The sequence below is a fragment of the Anolis sagrei genome, chromosome 4 (assembly GCF_037176765.1).
Source record: "Anolis sagrei isolate rAnoSag1 chromosome 4, rAnoSag1.mat, whole genome shotgun sequence".
NCBI classification, from domain to species: Eukaryota; Metazoa; Chordata; class Lepidosauria; order Squamata; family Dactyloidae; genus Anolis; species Anolis sagrei.
Window position 1 is genome coordinate 195,287,408 of NC_090024.1, and position 25,533 is coordinate 195,312,940.

The 25,533-nt window shown below is 39.1% G+C and overlaps 1 protein-coding gene across 5 annotated transcripts in view; it reads left to right on the forward strand.

The window, feature by feature from the left end:
- Positions 1–25,533, forward strand: part of SRGAP2 (SLIT-ROBO Rho GTPase activating protein 2) — a 236,183-nt gene that overhangs the window by 570 nt on the left and 210,080 nt on the right. For 4 of the 5 annotated variants that reach the window (XM_067468057.1, XM_067468059.1, XM_067468060.1 and 1 more), the window contains exon 2: positions 3,920–4,486. In XM_067468057.1, coding sequence (XP_067324158.1) covers positions 4,420–4,486 — 67 coding nt within the window. In that variant the 5' untranslated portion in view covers positions 3,920–4,419. Of the gene's footprint in view, positions 1–3,693; positions 3,763–3,919; positions 4,487–25,533 lie in introns of those variants that run through there. The other variant, XM_067468058.1, reaches the window with a different exon arrangement.

Here is a 25,533-nt window from a genome sequence, read left to right on the forward strand (position 1 = left end):
ATTCCCTTGCAACTTTTTCTTCATCCTTTCCTTTCATTTCCTTGCCCTCATATCTTTTTCTCTATCCTTTCTTTTCCTTCCTTCCCTTCTTTTTCCTCCTCTTTTCCTCCCTCTCCTCTTTCTTTCCCTTGCTTTCCCTCACACAAGTTCCCAGCCTTTCCCCCATTTTTCGTCCTTCATCCCTTCCTTTCTCTTCCCTGCCCTCATACCTTTTCGTCTTTCCTTTCTCATCCTTCCTTCCCTTCTTTTTCCTCCTCCTTTCCTTTCCGCCTTTTCTTCCCTTTTTTCTCTTCCATTCTTTCTCTTTCCTCCCTGCATACCTTTCTTTCCTTTCCTTTTTGTATTCTTTCCCACCTCCTTTCCTTCCTTCTTTTCCCTTCTTTGTCTTTCTTTCCTTCTTCCCATATACTTGTCAACTAGCAGCCGCCCATCCGCTTTGCCCCCTTTCTTTCCCATTCACATCACAGAGGGCCACTTCACCTAATATCAGCCAATCTGTTTTATTCCTGTTCTTTCCCTTTAATTTGGATCATGAAGAGTATGTGTACCGAGCTTGATCTAGAGCAGGTATGGGCAAACTTGGGCCCTCCTCCCTCCAGGTGTTTTGGACTTCAACTCCCACCATTCCTAACAGCCTCAGGCCCCTTCCTTCCACTTAAGTTGCTGAGGAGGAAAAGGAAGGGGCCTGAGGCTGTTAGGAATGGTGGGAGTTGAAGTCCAAAAACCTAGAGAGCCCAGGTTTGCCCAGGCTTGCATGTGGAACAAATACACAGATAGTAGGAAAAGGCCTGAAGCTGTTAGGAATTGTGGGAGTTGAAGTCCAAAAACCCTGCAGGGAGGGCCCAGGTTTGCCTATACCTGATCTACTCTGTAGAATTAATGGTGTTTGACCCCAATTTAACTGCCAAGGCTCAATGCTATGGAATCATGGGAATTGTAGTTTGGTGAGACACCATCACTATTTGATAGACAAGGCCATGAAGACCTTGTAAAACTACAGCTCCCAGAACTCGATAGCATTGAGCCATTGCAGTCAAAGTTAAGCAGCTGAGGGGGAAAAGGAAGGAGCCTGAGGCAGTTACTTGCATGAGTTGAAGTCCAAAACACCTGATCTGGAGCCATCAAGCCATGAACGAAGGAAGATATTTTGGCATATATGAATGATGGATGGACATTGTCAATGAAGACATGCATGCTGAGACCTGAGAATGCCCAAAACAAAGCATTGTGGAAATGACAGTCACAATGCCAACCCTTCCTTGGGAAAATAGCTTAGAAAGAAGATATGGGTATATATATTGTATATGATGTGATGGTATTGTAAATTAGAAAAAGAAAACAAAGGAGTTATTAAATATTGACACCCCCCTTATGACTTTTGGCCCAATCTGTACTTTGGATTTTTTTTTAAAAAAAGATTTTGAAATACCTTTTATTAAGTGTATTTTTTTGTATGTCTTTGGCAAGAGCCACTGTTTTTGGTTGTTTTTACTGTAAAGCAATATCTATATCAATAAACTGCAATGATGACATAAGTTGAGTACACCTTACACAAATACTTGAAGTACTGGGATTTTTAAAGATTTTGAAATACCTGTATTTTAAGTAAAGGTTTCCTTTTGACATTAAGTCTAGTTGCGTCCGACTCTGGGGGTGGTGCTCATCTTTATTTCTAAGCTGAAGAGTCGGTGTTGTCCATAGATGCCTCCAAGGTCATGTGGCCAGCATGACTGCATAGAGCACCGTTACCTTCCTACCTTAGCGGTACTTATGAATCTACTCACATTTGCATGTTTTCGAACTGTTAGGTTAGCAGAAGCTGGGCTAACAGTGGGAGCTCACTCTGCTCCTCGCATTTGAACCGCTGACCTTTCAGTCAACAAGTTCAACAGCTCAGCAGTTTAACCCACTGCACCACCAGGGGTCATTTATTTTATCATACCATTTACACACATAGATGAAGTATCTTGGAGATCCCTCACCAGACGCTAATATTTTTCTTCCCAGGAAATGAACCTTGCCTGTTTTTTTCTCCTCCTTTTTTAAAACTACAGTTTGCATATTATTGCTTGATGAGTAATTCCTTGCTTCCTGTGGTGTGATGCTCTCCCTCATGGGTGCATAGTTGACACAACCGTGGCTCCCTCCTGTTGCTTTCCAGGCAGAAATATACGATACTCACCTGTCTCCCAGGACTATGTACCCTTTTCCAACGCTATTTAACATCTTTTTCTGCAACCAGAAGACTAGGCTGGACTTTAAATTTCCTATCGATCAAGAATCTGTCATATAGTGACACACCAAGTTCAATTGAGTCTACCGCTCTGGTATGATGGTCCACCCAAGTCTTGGTACACCATCCTGTTTAGTTTTGGACTGCAAAGAATGGATTATGAAGCAACAAACTATAAACAGAACTTGAAAAGGTTTTTTTTTTTTTTTTTGGCAACTCAGAATCTTTCAGCCAGCATCGCCACCGGGAGATTCTGAAAGTCATCCTTTACGTCCTGCCCCCAAAGCTCCAAGGATGGGTGATGGCACTGTTTAATTGGGATCGGGATTTCCCAATTTTTTTGTCACCCATCTGTGTAGCAAATGAACTTAAAACATGATTATTATCCAGGATGGTGCACCACAAATTGTGGAGCCCTGGGACCTCATCACACTAGAGAATGAATCTACTTTAAACCCTGTTGCTGCATCCTGCAAAATTCTGGGATTTGTAGTTTAGGGAGAAGCTTTAAAGAGGCTCATTAAACTACAAACCCCAGAATTCTGCAGGAGGCAGAAGCTGGATTTAAAGTGGATTCATTCTCTAGTTTGATGAGGTCCCTAATGCTATGTATAGTAAAGTATCCAGCATAAATGTTGCATTTGCCTTCTGGTTTAAATAGTTTGCAAGGGTCTGTTTGAGTGGGTTTGGTCTACATGACATCTAAGAAATGTAGTGATTCCTCTGCCATGTGTTTTGAGGGAGGTCTTTAAACACATTATCAGGATAGCTTCACTGCTCATCAGTAGGATGTGTGGTGCCCAGAAATATGCTTCAAGTACTTTGGAGCCTGCTGTATTTTTTCTTTGTGTTTTCATCTAGTGCTTCAGACTTGACTTTGTTAGCCTTTACCGTTTCCTGTCTCTGCTGGCCACATTGTTTCAGCCTTTGGATGTGAGTCCAGGTCTCTTGTTTCTCCTACCTCCTCCTTTTAACATTTGTCTCCAATAGTAGCTTGTAATCCAAAAAGGGCAGGAAAAGTTGTTCTCCACCTTCCCCCTGCTGAGAAACTTGTGTTTGTCTTGCATATATCGAGTCGCATTTCCTTTGGCTCCAAATGGGCTTTGATGTCTACAGCAGATGCACCCCCCCCTCCCCAACATCTCCTTGCTTTTGCATTTTGATGGAGTCAAATCTCTATAAATTTTAACAATCATACATTACAGAAATACCTAAATCTGCTCTCTTGGCTGAACCAAGGGCTCTAGCTTTAGCTACACCAAAGGGGATTAGTCTTGTTTATACAATGGCTTGTGGATTCATTGGAGAGCCCCTGTAGTTCAAGTAATTTGAGGATTTGAGTCTGACTTCTCCTTTTAGCATATCGTGTTGCTTTCTCCCTTGTTGTTTTCCTCCTTGCGTAGTTTAAATAAATTGGTTTTTTTAAGGTGGAGTGTTCCTTTGTCCCTCCTTCTCCTAATGCTCTTGGGTTTGGCTTGCTCTAATGGTATTTCCGCTGTTCCTCGTCCTCCAATCTACCTGGATTTTAGGTATTCTACCTTTTCTTCAGTCCTTCTGTAACTGATGCTTTAAGAAAAATGGTTTACTTTAAATAATTGCGTTGGTATGTTACACTCCTGTCTTTCAGATGCATTTTTAAATGTCTTTGTGACCGCTTGACAATCAAATGCGTATTTCAATTTACAGGCACTTGAACGGAAGAAAGTGACTTTGGAGCTTTCATCTCTCCTGTCATTTGGGATTTAATTTACATCATCTCTGACGCTATCTAAAAAAAAGCAGCAAGTCAAGCCCACACACAACATGTTGTTGCGCAGAAGGACTTCCACTCCCTGGCTGTGCTATTAATGTTAGCAATCAGAAAAAGCCTTTGGGGGCTGCAGATCTTCTCTAGTCTGATGCTGCTGCTGCCGCCACCGTTGCCGCCACCACTGCTGCTAAGGGTTTTGGTGCAGGGAATCCAAACTGCTGCCTTTTCTGTCCGCTGAGCTCTTCACATCTGCATGTCACTGCTGCTCATGCACACACCATCTCACACCCTCTCTCCATGGACTGATTGCTGCCGAGGGAAGGCGAGCTCAAGCAAGTGATCCGGGTTTGGGGGGGAGGAACGTGAATTGCATTTATTCCTTGTAGTCTGGAGGATTTGTTTGGAGGATAATCTTGTTTTGGAGGGGAAAGAAAACATGACGTCGCCAGCTAAATTCAAAAAGGATAAGGAAATCATAGCTGAATATGACACTCAAGTCAAAGGTAAGGTCTTTTTTTGTTTTTTTTAAGGCATGAACGTAATGCATTTCTGTGTATCTTTCCGTCTTAACTTGCAAATGCAGGCACTCATGCTACATGCTTGGGTGTGGAAGGGGAAAGCATTTCCAGATCGTCAGGAATTTGCTGTGCTTTTCAATAGTACAGTGTGTTAGAAGGGATTGGCTTTGATTGTTACTTCCTGGGGTGGGTTCTTGAAATACTGCTGTATCTTTATATATCCTTAGTTTTATTGCACCATTACTTGAAAAAAAGGCCACCCATACAAGTTATTTTTGTGATTCAAAAACGTAGCATACAATTAATTAAATATAGCTGGGAAATGGAACCCTCCCCTGGGAAACGTATGTATTAGTTTAAGAAGCTTTGTTGCTTGGCAGTATTGTGAATTGCAGCTTTAAAGGGGCTTTTTGCAGCTGTATGCACCAAAAGGGTTTCTCTCTTTATAAATGCCTTCTGTGTGTGCATGTTTCACACCCCTGGCAGCTGACTGCAGCACCCTTCAATTTGAGTTGAATATATATGTGTGTAATAATGAACTGTTTCAGGTATTCTGTGCACTGCCCTTCTTCTTTTCTTTTCTTTTCTTTTTTTTTTTTTTTGGCAATATGCCCATTGAAGGATGTTTGGAATGACAACAACTAGATAGGCATGTTCTGTACAACAATGTCTTACTGACATTAGACAGGTGGGCTTGGCTTCACACCATCACATGTCCTGGGTGTTACACTAAAGAGACGCTTGCCTAACTCTTTTGTGTCTGTAGAGTTTTTTTTTTCTTCATACATGTGTGCATGGTAGGATTTAGTTTCTGCATAGGTGTAGCTTGGCAAAATGCTTCTTCATTGTGGAACTTGGAAGTATTTGAATGAGAAGTGCTTTGGTCTACTTTGTGTGTGTGTTCATCAGGAAACAGCAGATACTGCTTTAAAGGAAATTAACTGGTTTTTAGTTGTGAACTGCAAGTGCTGTAGTGGCACATGATCCCATTTTAGTAAATTTGAATGTATGGGTTTCTTGGCATGTTCTGAGATGGATCATTGACTTCGCTGTGTTTCAACTTTCTGTATTTCACAGGGAAACAAGGCCCGCTCTTTCTCTTTTCTTGAGAAATGACTTGAAGCTTAGATCATAAATGGCTTTTTAAAAAGTGTTTTGGGATTCCTGGGTTAGAGGCGGTAGCCAGTGAAAGCATTTTTGTCTTCCACTCCTCCTCTTTTCTTCTTTTTCATGTTAATGTAGGATTTTGCTTGGCAAGTTAGCAACTAACGCTTTGAAATTCTAGTGGCCAACAGGAGGCACTGATTCAGAAAAGGATAGTTCCTTCCAGCAATAGATTGCTGTTGGAGCTAGAGGAGTAGGTGGTCTTAAAATGCAGTGTCCAAAATATATGTAAGAGAGTTGAATTTCCTTTGTTTCATTTTCCTTGCTGTATCAGCAAGAGAGGATTCCCTCCTCCAGCTTGTTAAAACAATGAAAAATACATTTGCTCTCTGCTGAGGGACTGCTGAAGTGTTTCCAATCTACATGGAAATCTGTAACTAGGGAATGGATTTAAGGTGAACAAGGGAAATGCAATTAGCTGATTTAATATCAGAATTTTTATCATATGTTACATTGAACCTGCAATTTGGATGGCAATCTAGAATGAAAGCAAGGTTCAACTTGGAGCCACATTCTTTGATGTTACTCTTGGTTATAACATGGCCTGAAGCAGAGTACTTTCCTCTACAAGAAAAAAAAATCTGAATTATTTGCTAGGTTTCCGAACTTTGGACTAAACATTTAGCCTCTAAATTATGTAAATATGACATTTCTCTGTGTTACCCTGCAGATTTTTTCAAACGTGCCTGCTAAACTGCTAGTATTATTGTTGAACATGGCACCCCACTCCGTGAGAATTGCAGTTTCCCAAGGACAGGCCGTCAAGATGAATGAGAAGGCGTTATTCCCCCTTAGATGAGATTCTCCTCAATCTTCAACAGACCGACAGCAGCCCAAACACTTCTGATGACTGCTTCCCAAAACTATAGCTTCCTTTTGTTTAAAACCCCAAGATATGCACTGATTCAAACCAATGCATTTCTCAACCCTCCCTAGAACAGTCTTTACCATTCCCTGAACCTTTGCAACTAAGTATCCAGTTCCCTGAATGATTGTATCTTTTTGCACCCAAAGTATCCCTTAAAATCAATTCCTTGACATTTTCTCATCCTATTCTTCTGTGCTTATCTGCACCTTCGCTAATCCTCTAATGCGCACATTGGAAAGGGGAGAAATTCAAAAGGAGAAGACATAATCTCATACAAACTGCATAAACAATATGCCACAGTTCCAGGACTTTCATACCCCTGCACCCCCTCTTCTACCACATTGTCTATGAGCTATATTTATTCTTGAATATATTTTTAACATAAGGCAAATGATATGAACCGTTTCACCACCTCTGCCCAGACCAGGACAGAGTCAGTGACTCAGGAATGCACCCCTAACTAGATCGGTCAGGGGTGCAGCAGAAAGGAATAAACCTTCCTGAGTGACTTATGATTTCATTTACATCTTCCTCGGGAGATCCGGACCATCAACTACCTAGGATATTATACAAAGAGAACTCTGCTTGATGGTCCTGAACAGACATCTTAGAACCATCCCATTGTCTGTCCAGTCTGAGAGTGGAGAGCAAAGATAAACACTCATTGTTCACAGGAAAACTGGACTTAACGTTCACATAATCCTGTCCTGTGTGTTCTCTGGACCTCTGCTGTGGGCATTAGCCCACCAAATATGGACTGGACTTCCAGTGGGCCCCTCTCAGCCCAAAGGCAGCTGGCAGCCCTGGGATTGCCCGGCCTAACTGAGAGGGAAGCCACGACTGTCATTGGGACCTGTATCAATCACAGCTTGAACCGGCCTAAGCACACCTCCCAGCCAATCACAAGCAAAGGCAGTACCAGCTGCCCCCCAGCACTCCACCAGTCAGAGACCAAGGAGGAAAGCTCAAACTCTGACAACGCTTGCCTGTGGAAGTTTTTGCTGTATGAAATGGTTATTTCTCATGATACCTTTATGCGTGTACATTTTGGGCACCCGTTGCTGTACTTGCATCCCTACTGTAGATTGAATAAATTTGTTATTTTGCCTTCTGCTGGTGAGCCTTATCATCCAGGAACATTGAGGTTGGTTAATCTCACCAGGTGAAGACTCTCGTCATTGGTATCTGTGATCTATAGAACCGATATCCGTGGTCTATAGGATCCTAAATTTTGAAATGTGGTTAGAAATGTTCCCTGCCCTCACACAACATAAACATGGAATTTTTGGCCTTTTAGTATGCTATTTTTTTTTTTAAAAAAAACCAAACAAACCGTATACCATTGACATGTTATTTTCTTGTTTTTATTGTCAAAGGGATTTGCACATACAACCTATCTCTATTTTGCTGATCACCTAATTTGCATGGGATTTCTAGTCACTCATTGACAGGCTCTGCTGGTAGGGGGAAGAAATGGGTCATTGCTGATCATCATGTTCATATAGAATGGATACATCTGGTTCAGTCATTGCAACATCTTCCCAGCTACTCTTGAATATATTTATTTTCAGGTTTTTTTTCCTGTTAGCCCTTTTAACTCATGTTTGCTCTATTGACAAGAAGACAATGATACAGTTAGAGCTCAACAGGACCCTTGAAACAGGGTTGCTTTTCAGTGGGTATTCTGAAAGTTTCCCTAGTGTGAATGGAGCTGATGTTGATGATTTCTCAAATTATTTCAGTGACCCTAAAGTTTAATTGGTCATACTTATAATCCTTTAAAATCTGCTTGACACCAAGTTTGAAGTGGGAGTTTTCCAACCACTCACAAACTTGTACAAACATGTTCAGGGAGTCAAGTTAAGTTTAATATTGAAGCAGGGATATTTGGTCAGTATTGATTGATTAATGTGCACTCTAGAGGATTAAAATAAAATAAAGAAACCCAAAATGTGTATTTAGGAAGCACTAAATACTTGACAGATTGGAACCTTTTCTGGATGGAGCTGAGGAGAAGTGGAATCCTTCCACAGCAAGAATAGCAAATAGCTTCACCATTTTTTTTTACTTCATAGAATGATTCATCATAATAATTGGAGATGAAAAGATTCTTGCTGGGTTAGGCCAGATGCTTCTTTGGTCCAGGTTTTTCTTTCTAGTGGTGGACCAGGTGGCCATAGAAAGCCCACAATCAGGAACTTACAGCAATGATTGTGACCCCTGTGATTGTTATATAGCAAGGCGACACTTGGTGCTGGAATACCAGAATGCCATTTGGAGCTGATGCAAATAGCAGCAGACTGTACTCTTCCTTTGTTTTGTAACACACATTTGACTCTTCACAGTCTGCTTTTATCTAGAGCAGGGCTCCTCAAACTAAGACCCAGGGGCCGGATATGGCCCTCCAAGGTCATTTACCTGGCCCTCGCTCAGGGGCAACCTAAGTCTGAAACGACTTGAAAGCACATAACAACAACAACAATCCTATCTAATCAGCAAAAGCAGGCCCACACTTCCCATTGAAATATCAATAAGTTTATATTTGTTTAAATTGTTCTTCATTTTAATTATTGCATTGTTTTAAAATGATTTTTGCAGTGCAAATAAGATATGTGCAGTGTGCATAGGAATTCATTCATGTTTTATTTCAAATTATAATCCGGCCCTCCAACAGTTTGAGGGACTGTGACCTGGCCCTCTGTTTAAAAAGTTTGAGGACCCTGATCTAGAGACTAGAGATAGGAACTTTGATGCTGGTTTTGTTTACTGTATGCTGTGGTTCATAGGTGATTTTTTGCTTTCCCACAACATAGTTTAACCGCAACACAGTGTTTGTTCTTTCCACCCAAAGAAGTGTCTATCAGTTTCATTATTTTATTCTAAAGCTTGCCAGCATTAACACATTCAACTGATTTTTAGTAGTGTCAGTACCTAAGGCCTTTATCCAGTGATGGCCTTACATAATTGGAATTTTAAATAGAATTCCTTCTGCAACCTATCATATTCTTCCCATACCTGCACCAGAAATTTCATAAACCCTCTGGAGCAGTTCTGGTTATGTGTGGGATGGGTTTATGAAGGGAAGTGAAACTTCAGTTGCATGATGAGCAGTCCATTTCCATGATATCAGGTTTAGTGTTGTCCTACAAATCATAATTGATACTAGACAAATATGGTTTTGATGAGTGATATACAGCAATGAAAGGCGGTGAATATTCTTTTAGTTCAGTTTTTTTGGTATTCATGAAATTTTATGAGTAGGAAGTTCTTGATTAACAAGATCTTAATTGCTCAGAATTCTCTGTTTTAAATTAGGGGATAAAATGGCCTTCTTTAAGGATGTGTTTTGGAATGAGTATAACCAGTTTTTTTTTTGAATGAGAATCATTCAAAACCCTTGTGTTGTTGTGTGCCTTCAGGTTGTTTCTGACTTAAGGTGATCCTAAGGCAAACCTATCATGAGGATTTCTTGGCAAGATTTGTTTTGAGAGGATTTGAATTTTCGCTCCTCTGAGGCTGTGTGAGTAGCCCAGTGGGTTACCATGACTCAATGGGGATTGAATCCTAGTCTCCAGAATAATCCAGTACTCAAGTCACTATACTGCGCTGGCTTTGTTGTATCTTTACTCATTTTTGAATGTGGTTAATTTTCAGTGACACTGTGAATGTTCTTAGAAGGAGTACAGTTTTAGCAGAAATTTTTTTTCTTGTCTTTTTCCACTTTTCTTTTCCTAGAGTTGTTCACTTGAATTCATGTTTCTGCTTGAAATAAACAATGACAGACTGGTTGAAGCTCTGGATGTATTGTAGCATAGTTTAGTTTTTTCTTTAGGACTAGCTTTCTTTGCTTGGAAATTATTGTAGACCCTTTGGAGAAGAGAACATAATATTTTATGTATCTAGGTGCAGCACCTTGCTTGGTATTACTTCCCCATTGGTATAATGCAGTTACTAAAATCTGACAACCGTGTAGCTGTTTGGAACAGCACAGTGTGTGTAAAAATTAGAAGGTGGTCAGATTTTTTAAAACTGGAGGAGAAACACACAGGACAAAAGCGGAAGAAAGGTTCCACATTCACTGATTTCCTTCCAGACAATGCTTTCTTTGCCAGTAGACACAGTTTAAGCCTACTTCTTCTACTGTGTCACTGCTGCTTGGAATTATTCAGTAATATGGGGAGAAGATTCTGCCAATACAGCTATTCTTTTTTAAAATAATGTCAGCTCTTTGCCTTCTTTGGCAACTCCGCCACTACCAAGTTCAGTTCTTATGATAGGGTTTTTGCTTGTTCCTTTGTGCTTCAGTAATTGGATGAATGTACCAGTGAGGAGACATTATGTTTATCAGAAAAACGAGGTCTAGAAATTGCCATCTAATTCAGTTTTTAGACCCATTTTTGCAGTTAAATTGCATTATGTGGGTCTGCACTGACCATATAATGTAGTTGCAAAGTGCATTATATGACAGTATTGATCCAGACTTAGAATATCTAACTAATTACTGCTTTTCTATAGTCCAGTCTCAAAAAATAAAGAGTTTGTATTTGCTAGATAATGGCAGATATAGAGTATTAGTGTTATTAATTATGAACATTACAACACATGAAGAACCACATATTTTCTCTGGATATATTTGTAATTGCTATGATTTGTTTTTGCCATGATGTAATACTGAAGTGTGAATCTATATATCAATGTAAACCTAGTGAAACTTGATTGCTTTGAAACTCTGTCCTCACCTGTACATCCCCAGAGAACACATCTTCAATACAGTTCCCTTGAAAGCTTGTGATTAAAAATGCATGGTGTATTGGACAGGGGGATATGCTGAATAGCTCTTAAACTCTTCTTCCCCTCCTCCCAAATAAGCTTGTTTTGCAAGGTTACCATGGGCTCAGTCAAAATTAGGGGATCTGCAGCTAGAAAGGGAGCTTCTATCATTTCCATAATGAGCCTGAATAGAGTCCTCTTTGTGGATGATTTTGGTTTGTTTTTAAATTGGATTAATGTTGTCATTCTCACTTGGACCTAAATGTGCTAAATTCAGAGTATCTACACTATAATGGAGGAAGAAGAATGATATATTGTGCAACAATCCACATTTCATTGTAAAGAAGTATTGTGTATAAACTGATTTGTGCAAAAATATAAATATCAGGTGTATAAGTCATCTTTGCATATGTGTTATTGAAGGGATTACTGGCATTTTTTTTCTCAGTGAAACTAGAGGAAATATATTAACCAAATTAATGCATTAGGGGAAAAATAATAATAACCCATAAACTGTATACAGTGCATACTATTTGTGTGCCCTCAAGTTGTTTCTGATTTGTTGCTAGCATAAGATGAAGGAGCCTCCGGTGGCACAGCAGGCTAAACCACTAAGCTTCTGAACTTGCTGACCAAAAGGTCAGCGGTTCGAATCCAGAGAACAAAGTGAGCTCTTGCGATTAGCTTCTGCCAACCTAGCAGTTCGAAAACATACAATGTGAGTAGATCAATGGGCAGGAAGGTAAACGGTGCTCCATGCAGTCATGCTGGCCACATGACCTTTGAGGTGTCTTCTTAAGCTTAGAAGTGGAGATGAGTACCACCCTTCAGAGCAGGAGATGAAGGGGAAGCCTTTATCTTTATCTGTGTGTATCTGTGTTTCATTGTTTCAAGGCATTGAATGTTTGCCTTGTGTTTGTATATGCTGGAATCTGTCCTGAGTCCCTTTGGGGAGATAGGGATACAAATACAGTGTTGTTGTTGTTATAATACTAGATCAATAAGTGTTGCTCCTGTGGGAAGGTAACAGCGCTCCATACAGTCATGTCGGCCGCATGACCTTGGAGGTGTCTATGAACAACGCCAGCTCTTTGGTTTAGAAATGGAGATGAGTACCAACCCCCAGAGGCAGACATAACTAGACTTAATGTCACGGGAAAACCTTTATCTAAAATGAACCTATTACATTGTTTTCTTGGTGAGATATGTTCAGACCATGGTTTACATTTGTCTTCATCTGAGGCTAAAAGAATGTAACTTGCCCAATAATAATACGAATGTTTATACCCCGCATCTCCCCAAAGGAACTCAGGCGGCTTACATGGGGCCAAGCGCAATCAACAGAGTTTAAAAGGTAGCACATTAGAATGGAAAACATCAATTTTAAACAACATTATAACAAAATATACAACAAACATCAAAACAACAACAATCACATTATTCAAAGTCACCCAATGAGTTTTTATGACTGAGTAAGGCTTTGAACTCAGGTCTTTGGAGTAATAGTCCAGTGCTGAAATCATTACAGTAGGGGAATGGTAACAGCTTTGCACATTCTAACTCACAACATACTTTTGACTCCTTCTGACTTCTTCACTAATGAGGGTAATATTTTGGTCTGAGGAACTTTAATATTTATGTGTAGATATCCCATCTGACTTGGAGAACCTTGGAAGATTAGACTTGTAAATTGCATAGGTTGTCTTCTTGGATGGATAAGGCTACAGAGATTAATTTTCTGAGTGTGAGAAAAGCCATATGCCTGTGGAGGGCGGACATGTGGTAGCTGTGTTGCCTTCATGGTTCCTGTAACATCTGAATAGGGTTAATACTTTTGGTAGATCCAGCTTTCCAAATCTGTCCTCCATGACTATAAAGCACTGAGAAGATATGGGGAAATTGCTTTATTATTTGTTTCAGTCACAGTTTCGAAATATTAATAGGACCTGAGTGTCAAAGGAGGATCTCTTGGGTGGAAATAAAAAAGATGAGTTTTGAAACTTTATATATTTAAAGAATGCTTCCAGATGTTCAACTTGAAACATTTTTCTTTCATGCTGGATGAAACAACACTCTTCATTTTTAGTATTTCATACGCGAGGAAAATACTTTACCTACCCTCATCTCATGCAATTAATTACAGATTAATGTAATGCCAATAATAATATCATGGATGATTACTATTGTTAATCATTTGCAATATGCTGTCATTGGGTGTGTGCATTTGCTAAAAACAGCACCTTTCCAGAAACTATAATTCTATTTACTTTACAGGTAGTCTCACTGAAGTCAATAGGATTTCTCCAGTGCGAGGGATTCCTAGAATGTACCACAACTCTTGTTTATGTTTTCTCCTTTGCAATTTTGCTGGAAAAGCTACATTGCTGGCAACTTTATGTATTGTGGATTATAAGCAATTTTGTGGTTTAAAATCCCATTTATTTTCAAAAGGAAACCCCACTCCCATAAAGGACTGAACTAAGTAAAGTAACATCTCAAAAATTAGAGAGCTGTGTGCTTCATTTCTTTTAATAACTGCTGGGCTTGTGACCCTGAAATCCTGCCTGGGCATCAAGTTGTATGAGACTAAAATGCTTTGTATGAAATGTGGTAATTGGCTGAGTGCAAAGCACAGGATTCTTTTGAGAGTCTAAATGTAAAATGATCTTCTGTTTACAAGAATTAGAATTATTTGGGAGTGAAATTCTGGTGTGATGATGTTACAACATTAGCATGTAGCCTGTGGTATGCTTAGATAAGAATAAGAGAGCAGCTTGTTCAGAAGTAGCATAGGTCTATAACTTGTTATATCTTAGCAGCCAGACTGTAAGAATGGCAAATATGTATGCAACTGTGGGTTGGAGGTGGGGCACGTGCCCCAAATGTTGTTGAATGGACAGCTATTATCTTTTATTTGGCACATTGGACTTTTTATGTGTTGTGTGTGAGAAAGTATGTCTTCAGGGGCTGTAAGAACTGCCATATGTAGTTCAATGGACTATGGAGGGCTGCGCTTTGTCTATCTTTGGTATAGCGAGATCCTACTCATAATACATTCTGTGTTATTAGGTAGAACATGGGGCATCTACACTGTATAATTAATGCAGTTTGACACCACTTCAACTGTCATGCTTTAATGCAATGCAGTCATGGGACTTGCAGCTTCACAAGATCTTTAGCATTCTCTGCTAAAGGGTACTATGGAATCCTCACCCCTAGGATTCCATTGTATTGAGCCATGGCAGTTAAAGTTGTGTCAAACTGCATTAATTTTACAGTGTAGATGCACCCATAGTCTTATGATAGGAAGGAGTGTTACTCTTGAAGTAAGAAACGATCCCCTAGAATGGAGCTTTTCTGTGTCAGATTGTGCCACAAGTCTTGTTCATGCGTATATATTCTCCCATCCTGGAGAAAGACTGCCTGCTGGGTAGATAGTGGCATTCTTATAAAAAGGGACTTTATCATGAGGAACGTAATGCTGAGGTGGACAACCTCTGCTGTTTTGGAAGCTACACATGCCCCTGCTGGACCAAATGCCACCCTACCAGTATTTTTTGTTTCAATCTCCCTCCCAATTCTCTAGGGACCATTATGTCTCTGGAGGTTATTCCCCCTACCAAATAGAGATTAGAAAAGTATCCACTTTTGAAAAAGAATTCCTCAGCATAAAACAGGTGATCCTTTCAAAATTGATTTTACTAGCCCCCTTAGGCCCTGGACTGCTTGAGATGTAGGTGCACACTTAACTTACCGTTAACATGGTGACAGGCCTGTTGCCTACCTAATGTGAAGACTACAGACAAAATATCATGAGGTATTCACTAGAATGGTGGAGTCAGTGATTGAGAAAATCATCTAAGCCAGTGGCTCTCAACCTGTGGGTCCCCAGATGTTTTGGCCTTCAACTCCCAGAAATCCTAACAGCTGGTAAACTGGCTGGGATTTCTGGGAGTTGTAGGCCACAGCTGGGGACCCTCAGGTTGAGAACCACTGGTATAAGCCCAAAATTGAGGAAACAGTCATGAAAGCTTAATTAACCTTGTGAGATCAGGCTTCCAAATTGTTATAGCTTCAGAAACTGTATGTCTGCCTACTTGAGGCAACCTGTATTTGACTGCAGGAAATGTAAGGAGACCAGAGTAACTGAGTAAGCAGATGTAACTTTCATCCCAGAAAGGATTTTGATCTTTGGGATCAGAGTATTGCAAGTTCTATTAATTTTAAGACTCTTACACTTTTTCGTATTTGGTGGATTCCATAGCTTTATTCATTCAGAATTAGTATTTTCTTTTATCTGTTTGAGCATGTATTTCCAAGCAAATTGTAAACATAGGAATGTAACAACTTAGAGATGTCTTAGCTTATGATTCAATGCTAGTATTAATTCTATTTTAAATTAGGACTGTTGTCAGAGGGGGAAAAAAGATATAGTACTTATTTTTCTAAAACTATTCAATCCTGGCCCTATCAACAAAATGGCCATATGTTGAGTATTTGAATTAATGTTCATTTTGTTCAAAACAGTAAAGTTGAAGTAAGCAGAATATTTCTGTAGAATTGGCACACCTATGTCATGGAAATTAAGAATGATAGCACTTGAATGGTCAGACTTGATTAAAAGAAGCCTAAATTCTATTTTTGTCTTAACTAGAAATACCCAATGAATCCTTATATTTATCTATATGTTGACTTTTCATTCAAAGGTTGGTTGGTTGGATCTAATCTAGTTGGAACCAATCAACAGGATGTCAGCCATTGTGTCCCCTTGCATCTTCTCCCATTTAAAGTTGCGCCTCAAGCTGTACAACAATTCTTCAGTTATATTCCTTGTAATAATTGTTTGTAAGGCAATTATTACAAGAGTGTGTGCAGTCATAAATTGAAGTCACAGCATGGCTATTACTATGTGTGCTGTTTCACGGTTTAGGACAAATGACGTGACCTTGTAGCACAATGATGCATGAAAATGATTTTGCTTTTGGCTAATGCATTGGTTTCTAAGAGCATCATTTCCACGTAGGCATTGTAGACATCGTCCTGCAATTTTTCATCAGTCCTGCATTAAATGACACAGCAAGACATTGACCTTTTTGTTACATTTCTTATGTACACGATGCCATGTCTTAAAAATAAGTATTATCAAAGCTTAATAGTGTCAACTTGAGTCCTGTTGAAAAGTTCTCCTTACCCCTTGATATTGGTCGACTTAGACAGCAGTAAACATGCTGATGTATGTGTGTTCCTTCTCCGTCAGTCAGTTAGCCTATATACATGGATTGATAAGCCATAGATCAGCTTTCATCAGTCTTGTTCTGAGTGTAATTTGTTTCAGATCTATGTTGTCCATTTTGAAGGAGAAGTTAATATAATATTACCTGGATTTTTTTTTCATGGATAGAGATTGATAGTTATGAAGCCTTTAAATGTGCTCTTATGTCTGTTACCCAAGAGCTGCTGAAGTGCCCTTTTATCTGTTTAAAATTAGCCTAGACAATCCTGTTAGCATTCAGAGAATACTTCACTTATTTGAAGTATAATTTTTGTTTTCTCTAGCATAATTTGAAAATTCTATTATACTTGTAAAAAGCAGGTTAAATACACTTTGTCCCACTTGATATTTTATCCCTATTGAGTATGTACTTGTATAAAAATACCAACAGGGCATTGCGTACTTTAGTTAGCCTGATTTTAATAATGGGTATTACCGTAGCTGCTTTGGCAATTGACTCTCCTTAAGAAATTACCACCAAGCCTTGCGTTTCAGTTCCAAGACTTTATAGATGTGTAAATTTCACAGATAATTTGATAACTCTTAGCAATGAAAACAAAGATTTTTAACAGTGAGAGGAATCATATGTACTTATTAGTACGTATGCCTAGACTGGTGCTGTAAATTTGACAGTGATCAAATCCAGTTGTCCTTAGACCAGGTATCGGCAAACGCAGGCCTGGGGGGCGGATGCAGCCCTTGGGTTCTTTTCTCAAGCCCTCCTATCTCACACCACCCTATCCTTCCTTCTCTCTTTACTTCTTCCTTCCCTCCTTCTTTCACTTTCCCTTCCACCCATCTTTCCTTCCTTCCTCCTTCTCTCCCTCTCTTATTTCCCACTTTCTCCTTCCTTCTCCTTCCTTCCTTCCTTCCTTCCTTCCTTCCTTCCTTCCTTCCTTCCTTCCTTCCCTTTTGCCTTTCCTTCCTTCTCTCTTTCCTCCCTCCCCTCCCTCTTTCTTCCTCCCTCTTTATCCCTCCCTCCATTCTCTTCCACCCTTTTGTCCTTCCTTTCTTCTCTCTTCCTTTTTTCCTTCACTTCCTTCCTTCCCTCCTCCTTCCCCACCCTTTCATCCTTCCCTCTCTTTTGTTTTTCCTTCCTTCTCTCTTTCCTTTATCCTTCCCTCTCTCTTGCTTCCTCTCTTTCATCCTTTCTTCCTTCTCTCTTTATTTCCTCTTTCCCTTCCTTCCTTCCATCACTGGGCTGTCAGTCCTCTTAGCAGGGAATACTAGCATGCGGCCCCCAAGTTACTAAGTTTACCCATGCCTGCCTTAGACTGATAGTCTGATGAATGGGATGTATTCACAAGTATGTATTTATGACATTTGGACAGAGCTTGGAAAGGGTTTATCTTTCTTTGGTCTGTGTCTCCTGGCAGCAGCTATGTGGCTGAGGATTCTGAAGACATCGTTCAAAAATAATATTTCCAAGCTTTACCTTTATTTTGGATGGATTGCCTTTGTTCAGCTCAGCACAGCTTGGGTTTCTACTGTAAAATGAAATATTTTCAAAGCATCCGAGGGAACGAACAGTTATTGAGGCCCCCATCAAAGGCAGCAATCATTTAACAAACACGAAATGAAAGTCTTAAACTGTGTGGCACCAGCAACCACAAATCTTTGGTTTGCTTCTGTTCTGTAAAGTTGTGCTGTCTTTTAAAAATGTTCCGTGGGAGACCACAGCTGTGCTAATGTTCTCTTGTCTTCTGTGGATGTTCATGCCTGGAGGGCAGATGTAATCAAAAGATAAAAGTGGAAGCTGCTGGAAAAACTGCTTTGCTCTCATCTCCTAGAAACAGGGTGACTCTTATGACTCTTGCTGATTCCAGTCAGCCCTGCTTCATTTGCTGTGTGAGCTACACTTACTCATATTCTCAGGTTGTTTAAATGTGACCACATTTCTTTCTTCAGTCCCCTCCCATGAATTTTGACTGAATGGTGTCTATGCTTTCTAAAAGTATTTGTCAGTTTGAAGTGTTATAAAGCAGTACATCATAGGGCCTTGTGACCTCTCCTGTCTATCTCTCATTTTCCAAGTGGTTTTCACTTTAACATCTTAGAAGGAGAGATTAAAAGTTACCATATGGCTGAACCACCCACTTGAGAAGACTGGTATTGACTAAAGTGGAAAATGCGGTTCATTAGATATGTGGCTCAGTTACCTAAGACTAATCTTTTAAACTAATGTCTTTAGTAAACTACAAGCAAATCTGAGTAGGATTCAAATACATTTTGACTAATAGAAGCCCTGCTTGTTTGACCTCCCAAGATTTGGAGTAAGAAATGGTTGCTTCAATCTTGTGATGATTTTGTTTTGATTACTTGTCAACAGTAATGCATTAACCTTATCGAAGCCAGTAAAGGTTTTCCCGTGACATTACGTTTAGTCATGTCCGACTCTGGGGATTGGTGCTCATCTCTGTTTCTAAGCTGAAGTGCTGGCGTTGTCCGTAGACACCTTGAAGGTCATATGGCCGACATGACTGCATGGAACATAGTTACCTTCCTGCTGGAGGTAACAGCGCTCCATGATCCACTCATATTTGGATGTTTTTGAACTGCTAGGTTGGCAGAAGCTGTTGTACTATCTATTCTTCCTTGTTTATTTTTAACCAGTTGATGTGACCAGCATAAAACCAGTAGTTTCTTGCTATTTACTTTTTTTCTTGGACATCTCATGTTTTTAACAAATTGATTTTTCTGTGGCCCGGTCTGTACCAAATAAATCTGCCTTCTGAATTCCAAATGGTTTTGAAATGCAGATTTTTGTCCCTCCTCATCTTCATTTTCAACACAAATGTCCTTTTTTCCACACGAATGATATTCTTAAGTTGGCAAAAAGGGGTCTGTTTCCCCAATCAGCCCTCAGATTCGTTGTGCTTCCGGTAATTTTTGGGTCTGCTTTTGTGCAATCAGTCTGCTATTATCCATGTTATGTCTCAATAGGGCTGACTCCAGAGGGCTGCAGGAAGAAGCTGTAATACGAACAAAAGACTTTTTTTAAAAGCCAAAATACTGTACATCTGGAGTGGGAGGGGAAAAGCTCTTTGACTGTATGAAGGAAAGGACAATTAAAGCAGTACAAAGGCCACAGGATATAGGAAAGATGTTTGGATGGAAACCCAACTCTGCTGTGAATGGAAATGTGCACTCACATTTCCCAGTAGAGTTCAATTTCTAAAGGGCATGAATACTTGTTTTCTTTTCTTTATCTACTGTGGGCTTTATCTCACACGTGCCTCCAATGATTTTTTTTTTTGTAGCTGTAGAAGAGAGTGTAAATGCCAGATATCTGTCTCAACGCCTGTTACAATTTTTGCATTAATTTGGGTTACTTAAAAATGTTGGATTTTTAGGTAACCCAAATCCATTTGAATACATTACTATACAGTAGGCTTTCCAGAACAAGGCATCTGAGCTGCCTGGAGTGGGAAAACATATATATTAGGCATTTTACAGTATGGTTGGATGGGGAGAAACAGAGGTATTCAGTATGTACCCTTAAGATTTTTTATTTTACTATCTCCATAAAGACGTGCAGATTAGAAGATGCCTAAGCCAAGCTTGATCACCACTCATTTTGAGGCTTTGTATTCATTATTTGTGTGACCCTTTCTGCATGATAATTTTTTTTGGGGGGGGAGGGAAGGGCAATGTAGGAGCAATCTATAGCACATTAAAAATATTATTTGAGCCCTTAATGTGTACCAGTACTCTGGTTTGTACAATCACCATCCAGGCCTAAAACTGGTTCCAGGATTTTCTGTGTATTTATTTATTTATTCACTATATTTTCATACCACCTTTCTCAGCCCGCAGGCAACTCAAAGCAGTTTACAGAGGCAACAATTCAATGCCCAACACCTTAAAACATTTAAACCATTTAAAAACATTAACATATAATATAAAACCATAACAAGATCAATAAGACATAAATAATTTGTGTCTCCTAGTTAAAACATTGTTCAATCTCAACATCCAGTAATCATCTGTACAATGAAACCACTTTCTTCAATACTGGTTTGGAACTGCATTAAATGGCCAGTATAGATGGGACCTTTGCCCCACTCTGTCCACTTGGGTAACTCATAGTGCGAATATTTGATAGCTCTGTGTGTTTGTGTGTGTGGGTTCTTATCTACATCAATGTAAGCCATTAAAGATATAGAGGCTTTGTGTGTATGTGCCTTCAAATCACCTACTGATTTGAAGGCACTGGTTTTATTAGGCAAGGAATTTTGGCAGTTCTTTCCTCTGAAATATAGCCTTTAGCACCTGTTATTCCTGGGCAGTCTCCTATTCAACGACTGACTGAAGCAGAGTCTGCATAGCTTCCATGATTAGAGAGGATCTGATATTCTTAAGGTAGTTAGGCCTCATATAAGGGCTTTGGTATATACTAATTGAATAAGTGATATGTATCTTGAGACGTTAGAATGGGGAACTCAATGGGGAAAAACAACAAGAAAACACAAAACAATCATGTTTGTAGATAAACATAACTAAGCAATGAACATTTCTCATTAGTGTTTTGTTTAATGAGACTGGCTTTTAAAGGTTGAGGAGATTTATTTGGCACCTCATTTTTAGAGTATCCTTTTTGTTTTAATTAGTACTCTTGATATTATTTTATGCAAGCTGTTATATGGCTACTTTCTTAGCTGTCAACCTTCATTCAGGACTGATGACAGTCTTATGCTACTAAACAAAACCCAAAGGACTAGATGCATGTAGAGTGTAGCCACATTGTGGGACATGTGTGTGTTATGTCTCTGGAGAAAATATTCATATGAGCAAGTAAACACATGCCAACATAATTTGGCGCTCCTCAAGTTCTGCATCAAATCCTGATCCTTCAGAACTATCTAGAGCTAGATGACCATGACTACCCTGCATAAATGAGATAATATGGAGCGAGTTTCACCCTGCCATTTATTATTCAGAATATTCATGAAAGAGTGATTGTTAAGACGTGGCCCAGTATTCATCTGAGATCATTATGTACACATACATTCTTGTAGAGTTGACAGAGGAAAATATCTTGCACAGTATGAGTCAACTCATGTAGGATAATTCCATGGATATATCCGGGTGTAGATATCCTGCATCTTCTGAGTATCAGTAGTATTTCTAGATCTTGGTTTCAGATCTTTCTTTTCCTGAAAGATAGTAAAGACTGAAAGTTGTTGTAGAGTGTTTGTTTCATCACTAAGTTTTGTGCCTTTACTTTAACAGATGTAGAATTGATCATTTTGATAGAATTCAGATTCACTTCCTCAATCTTCAGAAAACACCAGGCATAGAATTTGATTGCAGTGCTTTGACAAATTGACATTCAGAATATGAATATCTTCACTCTCATAAATGTACTCATGGTTCCATTGAATTAAATTGTTATTTCCTTTTCCCAATAGCATCAGTACTTCTTTCTGTCAAAAGAGAGGTGTAGAAGGAAGGATATCTCTCCTTTTTGCAGTGAAAGTGAATGTTTCCCAAGTGATTTTTCATTATGCAAAAGGTGTTTCACTATATAAAATGGAGAAAATCCATTGGGGGATTTTACATCTGTCTGCCGGAAGAATGGGCTGATCTCTTAACTGTTTGGCATTTAGCCAACTTGACCTGTGTTGTTTCTTGTGAGAGGGTTAAACGGTGCTTTCAGAAGGGTTCTTTGACAAGTGGTAAAAATAAATCAATTTCTTTGAATGCACTAAATAGTTGTCTGGTATGTGGGGAAATAGCCTGCTATTAATTTTCTTTACTGCTGTGTCTACTTCATTGGGTCCCTCTTTAAAAAGAACAAGCATTATATATATAAATCAGATACACACAAATAACAGTGTAACTAAGAAGCCCCTCTTCTGTTCAGTGTGCATTCTTAGTTTCCACAGTGAAAGGAATGCTCGTGCGGAGATCTAAACAATTGTAAGGACACCAAATTTTGTTAATAATCAAAACAACACCAAACTAGATCTTGAAATAACTTTTGAGGAACACCTCGTTTAATGATGGGGTTTGTTATTTTATTTTAATCCATTTGCATACTGGTCCAGACTAACAGGCTTTGTCTTTGAGTTCACGTGAAGTCTAACTTGGGTTCTAAATGATAAGATGATAATTGATTATTTAAAAGCCCTTGAATAAATGCCTCCCAGCTCCTCATACCCACAGAGTCTGTATTCACGAATTCAGCCACCTATGGCTTGAAAATTCCACTGTATTTCATCACATATAAGTCACACCCGAATTTTGGGGAGGCAAAATCTTCGAGCTGTTCTGACTTCGGGATTTCACTCAACAGTTCTCTAAACTTACTGAAATCAAATTTATTAAAGTCCAGGCTGTGTTTCCAACTATGTTTGGTTCCAACTATCTTCTGTGTAACAAATCCTAGGAAGATATGGTAATTCCCACCCAAGGACTCCAGTATGTCCTCTCTGCTGGTTAGAATTGAGTCCAAGGTAGAGCTAGTCTCTTGCTGCCTTTACCATCTTCTGGACAACAAATTTGTTAACCAGACAAGTGAGGAATTTGTTGAACCATATATTTTTATTTCCAACAAATATCATTGTGGTTGAAGCCTATCATTGCCACCTCTTTCCTTTTTGATTGTTTGCTCATCAGGTCTAGGAAGGAATCACTCTTAAGATTGAGAGCACTCTTTCTCCCCCTTGCAAATCCTTTCATTGCATTCTGAGCACGCCTGGATAGAGGTTAACATAACTATTGTTGGACTTTAATCTGATTTTTTAATGCTACACCTCTATAGTGTTCTGACTTTTTGTTGTAATTTTATGGACAGGCAATCTGATTGAACATGGGACCCTGCCACAGCTAATAAAGCTTCTCATTACTTGAAAAAAGAAAGAGGGAAGCTTGCTTACAAATTTCTCTCTCAAAAGGCTTAAAACTGACATTCTGCCTCATTTTCTTTTCTTTTGGTTCAAGGTGAAAGGTTGTCTCAATTTTATTTATCCAGACTTAAAAGTATTGCATTTTTAATAATTGTTTTTAATCTGTCTTTTACATTTATAATTTGTGCTTGGTAAAATTATATTAGGAGCACCTGATGGCACAGTGGGTTAAACGACTGAACTGCAGAACTTGCTGACCAGAAGTTCAGTGGTTCAAATCCAGAGAGCAGGGTAAGCCTCAGCTTCTGCCAGCCTAGCAGTTTGAAAACATGCAAATGTAAGTAGATCAATAGATACTACCTTAGCGGGAAGATAATTGTGCTCCATGCAGTCATACTGGCCATATGACCTTGAAGGTGTTTATGAACAACGCTGGCTATTCGGTTTACAAATGGAGATGAACACTATCCACCAGATTCAGACTTGCGTAGACTTAATGTCAAGGGTAAACCTTTACCTTTACTTTAAAATTTTATTGTACTGTCTTGCAAACTGCTCTTGAGAACCATATATTTATTTTATTTCTTAAATCTTTAGAGGAATTACTGACAAATCAGAGCTCATTCTTCTCTCTAAAGCCGTATAAAATAACTTTTGATGGATACAAAAGCCGTGCCTTACTCTTGTGTCATTGTCCCTGTCCAGAGGCTTGTGTGCCTATCACATACGTTTCTCTCCAAAATGCAGAAGGCTAGAAAACACAAGGACAGCACTGTGGTGACCTCTAAGGACATTGCAACCAAGAGCCAAGAAGTCAGAAAATTCTGAGATTTGTAGCCTGGTAGAATCCCAGAAATATATAACACCACAACCCCCTTTCCAAATTTATCCTTTTGAAAGGAGGAAATGATAGGCACATGCTTCATACATGCTAACAATGGTTCCTCTTATACCAAACTGCTCTTGTAATACATTGTTCAGGATTGCAAATATCAGTTTTAGGGTTTTTGTGAGGAAGGAGAGACTCTGCAGGCAGAGCTTGAATGGTTGATGTAAACCCCCCATGGTTTTGGCATGTTAATGTTGTTGGGATTGCAGCCAAGTTTAGTGTTCTATCCTAGGGGACAAAGTTTAGAGAAATAAGGCCTTAGTCTGTCTCTGTTTGGCTTTGAACACAGACTAAACTTTGCTTGAGATGATTCCAAATCTTTTTTAAAAATTGTTTGAACTTTAATGTCTGAGCCTACAGATGTAATAATAACCCTTTTTCTTTTACATGGTAGAAGTATGCAAGCATTTCTCATATCTTTTCTATATAGGTACATCTTTTGCACCTGTGAGAACAAAGCTGCAAAGACTGCTATCCTTAAAGGCTTATTTCAAGAAGATAAAGCTTAAGTGAATTTTAATGCTACCAAATATGACTGATTGAACGTGCTAGATATCAAATGTAGGCCTTAAAGTTACTCACAGTCTGCCAAGAAATATATCTGCCGAGACTATAAAATCTATGACATGTTTATTTTCCTGAGTTTTGTTCATGGAATGGATTAGACTTCATCAAATCCTAGGGAATAGGAAGCAGAAGAAATCTACTATCCTTTAATAGTTGTTGCATATGCTATCACAACCTCCTGGTTTAATAAACTGCTCTTGCATTTTCAAAGCTTCGTGGAAATCTTAAAGGAGCTCTTTTGTTGAAGTTTCTGGTTTTGGAAATTAAAGTTTTGCATCCCAAACTTACTTTTTAACATTTTTGTACAGACTATGTCCATTGTTTTGTATAGTCCTTGATATAATAAGTCATACTTGTTTTTTAAAGCCCACATTGTTGCTGAGATAAAATTAGTCAATTATTACCTGGGGATCGGAAGTTCCACTGGTAGCATTGGAAATGCAGATACTCAGTTTATGTGGTTAATAATCTCTAGGCTGAATAGGTTAGAAATCTGATACTGGCAAAATGTTTTGTGGGTCTTGGCAATAATGTATACTTTTTGGCAATAATGTATACTTTTTGAGTTCATAGAGATCTTTGATTAACTGAGTTCTATGGTTCACGCATTTAATTAATGCTTCTATTTATTACAAAGTAGGGGCACATCTC